The sequence below is a fragment of the Glossina fuscipes genome, unplaced genomic scaffold, assembly GCF_014805625.2.
Source record: "Glossina fuscipes isolate IAEA_lab_2018 unplaced genomic scaffold, Yale_Gfus_2 28, whole genome shotgun sequence".
Lineage (NCBI taxonomy): Eukaryota > Metazoa > Arthropoda > Insecta > Diptera > Glossinidae > Glossina > Glossina fuscipes.
In genome coordinates, this window is record NW_023998423.1 from 14,530,216 (window position 1) to 14,540,488 (window position 10,273).

At 33.5% G+C, this 10,273-nt stretch overlaps 1 protein-coding gene across 1 annotated transcript; it reads left to right on the plus strand.

The window, feature by feature from the left end:
• Positions 1 to 626: 626 nt before the first annotated feature.
• On the plus strand, positions 627 to 9,903 carry LOC119636543 (protein phyllopod). Its single transcript, XM_038031941.1, has 2 exons — positions 627 to 797; positions 8,225 to 9,903. Exons 1-2 carry the CDS (start codon positions 660 to 662, stop codon positions 9,287 to 9,289), a joined length of 1,203 nt encoding a protein of 400 aa, XP_037887869.1. The 5' UTR covers positions 627 to 659; the 3' UTR covers positions 9,290 to 9,903.
• The last annotated feature ends 370 nt before the right edge of the window (positions 9,904 to 10,273 follow it).

The window sequence follows — 10,273 nt, forward strand, 5'->3', positions numbered from 1 at the left end:
AAAAGGTTCAAAGCCAGTAGTGCCGTAGTAAACGAAAGCAGAAAACAAACACTTCATTCGCATTTGAACCCTACGACGTGAAGGACGTGTAGCAAAAAAAAAAAAAAAAAACGCCTTAACCACGACTTATTGTACGTGCGTTTCAAAAGTAATAATAATAACATATAACTCTCTTCTTTTTCCGTCTCGGTCACATGTCTCTCTCTCTCTCCTCTTGCTCTCTTGTTTAATTCGAAAACTGAAAACATGTAAAAATTATATATAAAAAAACAAATTTTATTTAAACGAGAGAGAGGAGAACTTCAACTTATTTGTTTTGTTTCTGTGTGTGTGTGTGTTTTATTTTTTTATTATTATTATTATTATTATGTGCAAATGTGAATGTGTTTTTGTATGTTAAATACAAAACAGAAGAAGAAGAAGATTTCTGCGCATCCATCATCATCACCATACAAAAGAACTGTTATATTACATTGTGTATCTATGGTGTTTAATAACTAAAGATAGAAAACATAAAAAACAAAAAAACAAAAATCGAAAAGATTTTCTTTTTTTTAAACACATTTCTATTAATATATAAACGAGTTTAGTAAAATTTTATTTCAAAAAAAAAAAAAAAAAAAAAAAAACCAAGCAAAACAAAACAAAAATTGCAAACAATGTCAGAGAACTCATCGGAATATTTAAAACGCACCTGCCTCATATGCGGCTGTCATACCAATCAAACAATTAACATATACGAGCCACGTAGTGGTCCAAATATAGTGCAACTAATACAAGCAAAATTTAAATTTCAGGTAAGTTCCGACTAAATGCAATAATAATAGGACAAGTAAAAAAAAAATTAAAAAAACTAATCAAATGAAAAATTTCTAAAAAATGATTTAGAACGAGAAAAAGAGAGAAAGAGAGAAAGAGTGAGCGAGTGTGAGGGGAGAGAAATTAAATGAACTGTATGCTGGAAAAAATCAATAATGAAATCCTGTATGTTGGTTGCCTTCGTTGTCTTCTTTCCTATTCCTTTTTGCCACATCATATACAAAATGAGTCATACACTACTTTATTGCCACAAGGTAGAATAAGAAGCAGAGCATGAGGTGATTGACTTGCCTAACCAACCCATAACCACCCACCCGTAATACAAAACTAAAAAGTTCGTTCAACATGCATGTACGTACGTACGTACGTAAGCGAAGCAAACAAACAAACACCCTTAGCCTGGCTAATGGTATGGAACACTAACTAATGATTAGAACAACATTTCTTAATGCCGTACATATGTCGTGCTTTGCCTTTTTGTTAACGTTCTTTTGTACAAACATTTTCAATATTTATCGCCTCACTATAGTGCTTTAGCTAGCTAATGCTAATAGTTCAATATTTTTTAGACAACCGATCAGTTTCTAGGTCAAGCAAACAAATGAATGAAGAATAAAAGAAATTTCGAAAAAGTTTAAGGAACAAAAAAAAAAAAAACAAAAAAAAACAAAAAAAGTCTTAGTTACTCTCACTGAAAGATAATACACCGGACGTTTAATAAGCGAACAAAGTAGTTGCACATGTCGCCAGAGTTCTTATTGCTTTCATAAACTCACATATGTATTATTATGCGTATGTAGTATAGGTATGTAAACCGTAACATGACACCGCTTGCCTGTTATTCTTATAACACATCTTACTTAAGCCTGTCTATAACATCTTAAAACATGAATTCATTTTTTAGGATACTTTGCTCACATTTCCCGTAAGTGAAATAAACTTTTCTTGACATCTCGATCACATCATCATGATGATGATGATGATGGTGTTGGTGTTAGGTCTTTGTCTGGTAGCTACTTAATAGGAAACTTGAGACATATGTTGTCCTATTTGTTGTTATTTCTTTTCTTTTTTTGTTTTTTATTTTATGTTTTTATTTTTGTTTTTATTTTTGTTTTTGTTACCAAAATGATCATTTATTCCCAACAGCAGGTTGTTTTGTTTTATGATTGTTGTCAGCTGCTGTCTTCTCAGTGATAATGACAACGCTATAGATGTTGATGATGATGGTAATCATTATGCAGGTTGTGCGTACCGTGTATGCGTTTTTTTATTTATTTATTTTATTTTTTTTTTTTTTGTTGTTATTTTTTGTTTTTCTCTTTTTTTTTTTTTTATCAACATGCAAAGTGCTGCAAAAGTATTAAAAAAAAAGACAGCAGCTGCTTTTCTTCTTTACAACTTTTGCACAGTATTTTCGTTAAAAAAGAATTTGAAGACATATTTTAAACAACGGAAGGCCGTCAATTACAAATCCGATTGAAGGGAATCTCTTCAGTGCTGTGCAAAATTTTTCTGCCCAAATTTTCTTCATTTCGAGCACGAGAGTATTAAAAAGAGGCATATACAGGTTAAAGAGAAATCGATTATTAGTTAGTTGCTCGCTGCAACCTTTGCAAACGAACAAAATCGAAGATTCTTTTGATCTCTCATTCGATCGATTAATCGATCATGTTGTAATAAATCGTAGTCATTAAATCTTTGTAGCGATGTTACCTACTATACGCTATCTCATCTTTTAAAGGGGACCAATGAAGCGGTTGGTTCCGGAGCTCTTGCTTTGGTCATAACTATAGTAAATACTCAGTCGGTAAAGTCACGATAACCAAGTCGCGGCTTCAAATCTCAGTGCGGTTTGATCATGTTTGGTCCGAACTATAGGGAACACTTAACCGGCAACGACATAGCACTTACCGGTCGTGTACATACCCGTGAATATGCACGGATGCACCTTCCTATCTCCTTCACTTCGCTCACTTCTTTCTGACCACCACCGTGTTACACACATAGGAGACATAGGAGTGATTGGTCACTGGTTGGTATTTGAATCAAAAAGGGGAGACGGGGTATAAATTGTGGTATTTGATGTTTTCAAAATTCCTTAAAAACCTACCCCATGGTACTCCGATCTAGTGGATAACCTATTGTGATTGATTATGTGGGTTCAAAGAATAAAGTATTTATCTCGTAAGCAAAAATTGTACTCCGTGAAATATTTTGCTTGGATGGACCTACTATAAACTATAGTATAAACTTTTAGTACTACAATCTATTGTTCCCAACTTTGCTTTTGCGTAATGGTTCTATCTTACCATTAATCTAATAATTTTCATAAGCATTGTTAGTGTGCTTCTTAATAGTTTTAGAAATTTTTGCGCTCCATGCGTTTCCATCCACACATTTCACTTGATCCAAAGAATAGGAATATGGCGCAGTAGAGAACATGATACTTTTACTTCGTTAGGATTGATTGGAATCGAAAAAAGGCGAACCTCAAGTTTTATAGTTTAAAAGCCAACATTTAAAAAAAAACTCAAAAACAAATTCCAATTGAATTCTCCTGCAGATGCCATAAACATAAGTACATCTGAGTCTTGTTTAAGATCGTAAGTATTATTCATTGTTTCTTTTCCTTGAAATCGATCAATTGCAAGGAAGGCCCCCCTAAAGAGTATGAAGATAAATTCGAGTTTAACTAGCCAAGACACCTACCATATCTCTTAACGAAATTCCGTAAACGCTCTAACAGAGCTCTGTAGGATATAATTGGATTTGAAAGCGTACTGCTTTCCATATTTAAAAACTTAATATATATTTGTGGACACTTGATGAAACCAAGTTAAACAATTTGTGGGAACTATTTTTAACAATTTTTCGAAATTTGGTAAGAAAAACACCCAAATTTGAGTCTCTACTGCGGCCGAACTAGAAAATATCACCTATTACGTGAATCTATAAAAAATTACCTGAATTTATTTTCAACCGCCTTAGTCCTCAAATACATCTCTAATACGAAGACGATCAAATAGAAATGGGAAAAGATAAAGAGATGGGAAGTGGTCGCAGCTTAGTGATGGCATAACACTTACTCGCCGCAGTCTATCGCACTGAAATTTCAACCCATACACTTGGACTTGATAGTCGCAGTAGTAGTCGATAGTAGTAGTAGTAGAGTTCAATATTTTTTCAAAAAACTTGGAACAGTCGCATCGAACGTACAATGATATTTCTTCATCTATCCATTTTAAAGTGTTTCTCTCTCGTTTGCAATCACCTACTCTCCATTTACTACAAACAAAAGAATTCCTTATACGCATAAACATAAGCAATTACCATCAATCCATTTTCGCTTTTCTTAAGCTTGTCTTGAAATCAAACTTTAATTTTAAATATATCTCGGAATGTAAACTCCAAGCCGAGAACCTTAATGGTTTTCGTTTCTTTAATCAAATGGAAAAACTGACAAACATCACTTGCCGAACCTATTTGATGCTTTCTATGTTCATACGCGTCCACAACTCATTGTAGGTTATGGACTGTCAAAGGGGTTAGTCGTTCAATCGAGACGTTGCTGGCAGATGCTCCAATTTCTGCGGATCAAAACTCTTATCTGGCGCTTGTTAAGGCATTATAGATACAAACACATATTCGACAGAACATATAAGCAAATTTTCATTTACAATTAATATTAATAAAAAAAAAAATAAAAAAATAAAAAAAAGAAAAAACACGAAAACAAGTTAGAAAGCTATGGTTAGCTTGACACGAATCTTGGACACTCAGCATTCGATTCATAAATATTGTTACAAATTTTAGATTAATATTTGCTTCACTAGATTAGTACTCAAAAAATAATAAGTTGGCAAGAAAGAAATTTCGGTAAATATATTAGTAAACAAACACACACACAATAGCAAAAACTTTTTTAATTTTCACTATGGCAAATCTTGGTTCTTTAAACGAAACTTTTTCCTTGCCAACCCAATACATCAAAATAATTTTTTATTTATAAGCAAATATTACGAAAACGTGAAACGCAGCCAGTACACACGACCCAATTCCAATAACATTCTTGCATAGCAGAACAAATTAAAATTTTCTAAAATTTCATTATTAACCCGTTAAGGACGAAAATATGAAATTCATTGAAACGGAGATATCAGCCAGCAAGACATTTTACTTTATAAAGTTTCCTAGCCATGCATATACAATATTGCAAATGCTTTGATACAGTTAACATGCTTTCATCCTGGGATAGTGTAGTTTATTTTGTTATGCCTCACATGCAACATATAACGACAGCTGTATTTGTGGCAGACAAGTTGAGTAAATGCAGCAAATAGCACCTTTTGCTCCAATACGCATATGAATGCATATGGTTAACGTTGCGTGTGTGCGATAATTTCTCTTCATATAAAATACATCCATACATACATACATACATATATATGATCGTTTGCGTAGGTAAGTAAGCATGGGTCTTTTGCACCTGGTGATCGATTCCAAAATATTAAACACAACATATGATATACAAGAAGAACAAGCAACTCAACGACATATAATAACGAAACGTTATTATTATGATTAAGACTTCTTTTCTTACGTAGCCGCTACCAATGAACACTATTTATCATATAAAGCACGCGTCATCTGCTTTACGATGGATGCATGGACAAAAAAAAAAAAAAAAAAAAAAAAAAAACACAAAACACAAAATGAAACGCAAAGATCTAATGAAAATTTTTAAATAAAAACGAAAGCACACCTAAGAAGAATGTGTAACAGGAACAGGACAGTCAATGAAAATAATACATCGTCTACACCGTTGAATGAAATGACACCTTTCCTTTTTATTTGTGTTTTGTTTTTTTTTTTTTTGTTTTAAATAATTTCCAGAAACCGGCAATATTTGCGTGAGCACAGAAAAAAAAAGCATATTAAAGAGTTATTACACCAGCTGCTGTTATCAGTGTGCTTTTATTCCGTGTACTTTTTTAACCACCGCATCAGTAAACGTTCATTGGTATAATGGATATCTCATGATCATTGCAACACCCATATAACAACAAAAAGAAAAAAAAAAAAAGTCCTTAAAAATTCCATAGAGAATTTATCGGAAGAATATTCTAAATCGGTGCGAAAAAAATAATCGTAAGGCGAAAAATTGACCCATGCGATCTAATCGCATCAATGTCACAAATTATGTTTGAAAACCGTATGTGCCTTGTTAAGATTCTTAATGGGTTCTGTTATGCAGGCTGAGGCGCGTTTAGTTTTATTTTGAATATACTTGCGGTCAATAAAATGTTTGTCATACAAAATTTGGGCCGCAAACGTTTATCCGCTCAATGGAAATTGAATTTAAAGGTGGGCTTGAAAAAACTTATTAGAAACATAACGAAGGATTGAAATAAAATCCTAACCAGCATAAGATTCTGACGCGACTATACCATAGCAGTCCATTCGTCGTAAGATGGCAAAAGTGAAAGCAAGCACCTCCTTAATTGGCGAACACAAATCACGTTTCGCTCACATCCTTTCAACTCCAAATTTCTTCAGTAAAAATGCAAACCGGCTTCAAAGGCCGCGTAAAGTGTATACAAACTCTTAATTATCAACGACTTTTTTAATCATGTCCGTACATTTTTAGAATATTTATATGCCGAGAAATTCAAATAAAAGTCTCGAGCTCAATTTATCACCATACGCCTCCAAACACGCCTGTCCGCTTAATAAAAGCAGGCCAAGTAATTATATTTAGCTTAAGACAGAGCTTTGATCTTAACTACTACAATTACAATAATTGACAAGTGGACCATGGCCCATTGTCACATATCCTACATCACTTCGCTTAATACAGGAGTACTGATATAACGACTTCCCAGCATAAGTCGTTATATGGGAACTGGTCGAAAAAGTGGTCCGATCCAAAGCATTTTCAATAACATTCGTCCTTGGACCAAAGTACATCAGTAGATGTATCAAATTTCATCGCAATATATCAAAAATTGCGGCCTGTGAGTTGAACACAAGAAGACAAGACCAACATAAGGAAGCACGGACAGACAGACAAGTTATAGTTAAAAAGTAATTCAGTTTGAGTCCTTCTCGGTTAGAAAGCGATTCTAAATCGCTGTCTCTCTCCTTGTGCACGTTGCCCACGTTCACACACATTTAATATGTCCTTATATACCATAAGCGATGTAGGGTATAAAAATTCGGGGCTATTAGTTGCTCGATGGAAATATTCTCACACTATTTTTTCACATTGTCCTAAGCAGTAAATTTTAGTTCGGTAGCTCCTTGAAGTCACAAGTTAAGGTCTTTGTTTGTAATATCCGTAACCCTAAGGAGATCAAACTGATCTTTCCTTTAAAATCGTAAACCGTTCTGTGAAAAATGTTGATCTAAGTTTTTAAACAAAGAAAATCTTTTTTTTGGCTTTTATTGACTTAGTTTTAAACGTATCAAAGCAATTTCCAAACATGATCTTTGACCCTTAACTAAACATATATAGGTCAAGTTTTAAAGCCTCTAGTAAATTCTCCAACAATCGATGGGCTGGCATGCGGTCATATTTGCTCCATTCTTATCTCAAGCAGTTTCCTTCCACTTATTTGTCGCGACAGTCAGGGACGACAATTTTTTGATATCCATACCTTCTATATACTATATCTTCCGAGATTGGATATAAAAATGTTATTGTAAACTATCTACAAGCCAAGACAGATATCGCTTGTAAAAGATTAACTAGACTGAACTAAGAATCCAATGCCGCAATGATCAATAAGTGGAACAGTGCACCAGTAACAAGAACGCTCTACGCCGATACGAATAGTGGATAGCGAAGATTCGCCTTAAAAGAACTTATTTCGCTGCTCTCATATATTGGCAAGAATGCATTTGTGTGCGTACATGTATGTAGCATATGTAGCTGTACCATTATTTACACTTAATGAAAACCCATAATATTATTGATAATGCTTTGTTGGCGGCAGGTGATCACTTATCCTCGCGTTTATGTAATAGGTGTTATGGCTGCTCATTTCCCCTCTCTCTCTCTCTCTCTCTCTCTATCTCTCTCTAAAACCTCTTTGCCTTGCAAACGAGACTTTTCCTCTTTCAACTCTCGCTTACATTCTCACTCTCTCCCTCTCTCTCTCTCTCTTAAGTTCTATGCATATCATTGTTTGTTGTTATTTTAATTTATTTAACTGTTAAAAAAAAACACATGTTATCTTTTTCTCAAGTAATATAACCCAAGAGAAAAAAAAAAAAAGGAAAAGGAAAAAGAAATTCATGGAGCGTTTCAATTATTTAATAATTTGATTAGTTTTGTGGTCTAATTATTAAACACATGTCAGTTGTAAGTTTTCCGATTATTTATTTAATTTTATTTTTGCAGCCCTTGAATGAGGACAAGTACCTGTGTTTTAGTTGCAATAATTGGCTAATTAATTGGCATTCACTGCAAGCTTTAAACAGTAACGAAGCCGATAGTTCATCGGGGGGGACATTTCGAGCCGGTCTAAACAGTGGCAACAATAGCGTTATGCAAACTAAATTACAAACCGATGATGATGATGATAATAATGTTAAACGTCCTATAGCTATATGTCGCCCGATAAGAAGAGTGCCAACAACATGTCATAAAGGATCAATTACAGGGGAAGAGCACAACAACACAACAATAATAAGCAATATTCAGCATAATTTAAAAAATTCAAAACCAAAGTCTAAACTTACTTTCAAAAAACCTCAGCCTCGCTTGAGACGACTAACGCACCGAACATACTCAACGCAATTAAGATTGAGATGCTCATGTGGTCGAGCGTTATTGCTGCTGGCAAGCGAGAAGAGAAAAATTAATAATAAATTCTTAAAGCAGAAAATTGCTGCTGTTGTGAAATGCTTTAAATGTAAAGCCAACGATTATATGAAGTCGTCAAAAAGTCAAAATCTAGTCAATAATGCCTTACAAGCAAGACATCAACAAGATTATGTGAAATGCACTGAAAGCCATAAAACTTACTTAAGGAAACCCTTAGTTGATGGGAAAGTGATTGCCATGCTTAGACGTATTGGTACCACTTTGTCACGCGAATCAATTATTAAAAGCAATAATGACCACAAGTCCACAATGATGGTAGAGCAGCATTTACCGCAAATTATGAGTCCTACAAAAGCCAAGCAACGTTGGTCACGGCCATTGGCTGATGATGAAATTGTCTTAAATTTTGAAGCCACCGTAACGGAAGTGTTGACCGCTGCATTAACAACTGATAGCAATAACACAAACAAGTTAAGAAAACGTTTGACATATCAGATGTCATTACAGGAAGGAAACTGCATTGACCTAAACAGTAAAGAAGAATTGAAAGCAGAGGGCGACGATAATGTGAATATGCCAAAAACGGAAATGACTCTACCATTGAATTTACCCAAAGGACTTAGTATTACTTTGGTTTAAAATGAAAAAAAGCAAAAACAACAAAAAAACAAAAAACGGGGAAAAAAACCTCTCACAGAGAATGAAATTTTTTTTTTTAATTTTTTAACAGCCAAACATACAAAGATATAAATGCACATAGGGTTGGCGAGAAAGAAATTGCTCCGTATACTCTACTGCAACTATGAAGAGAAATGAAGAGAAATTTCTTTTAAGAAATTTCTTTTTTGGCCAACCCATCTATATTAGTCAAGTCTTCGGACCTCATTATGGCAAAAGTGGTATACAAATCATAAGACTTTTGCTTGCATTTCAGCTTATATAGCATATATAGTCATTAAAATGATTAGTCTTCACGGACAGCTTTAAAGAAACGAAACGAAAAAAAAAGATAAAAGGTCCTTTAATACCTCTAATTAAGAGTTAAATATATCTTAACTAGTTTTCTCTTTTCTTCTTTTAATTTATTTTATTGTATTTACGACGATTATTATCCTTTACCTTTTAACATGCTTTTATATATATATATCTACGAAAAGTTTAGCTCAATTGTATTTGTAAATAGCTTTTGTGATTGTTTGTTCATTCACATAAACTAATTGTTGCTTAAATATAAGTATGAAAAAAGACGACAAAGTTAATGCATTAACGCCATATCATTGTAATTTAAATTATTTATAAAAACAAAAAACAAAAAACAAAAATACAAAACAAAAAACCATAAGCAAAATTAAGTTTAAAAGTAAAAAAAAAAAAAAATTATTTAATTTAGAAAATATATAAAATAAATAAATGTAAAAATTTTCTCTAGAGTGATAATTAATTCTTTTACAGGCACTCCGCTCATCTATCGCTCTTCTCTTACTGTTAAAGGCAAGTAAATAATAACATCTCGTACGGGATAATCACATAGCTGCAACTCAACTTTCGCTTAACATTCACCCGTTTTTGTCAATAGCGCGGTTGCAAAGCGTCTGTTACCTATAACATTGCATAACAGTAGCA

Coding starts and splice junctions, on each gene's coding strand:
- LOC119636543 (XM_038031941.1), top strand. CDS start 660: ATGTCAGAGAACTCATCGGAATATTTAAAACGCACCTGCCTCATATGC. Junction 798..8,224: donor AAGCAAAATTTAAATTTCAG/GTAAGTTCCGAC, acceptor TTATTTTTGCAG/CCCTTGAATGAGGACAAGTA.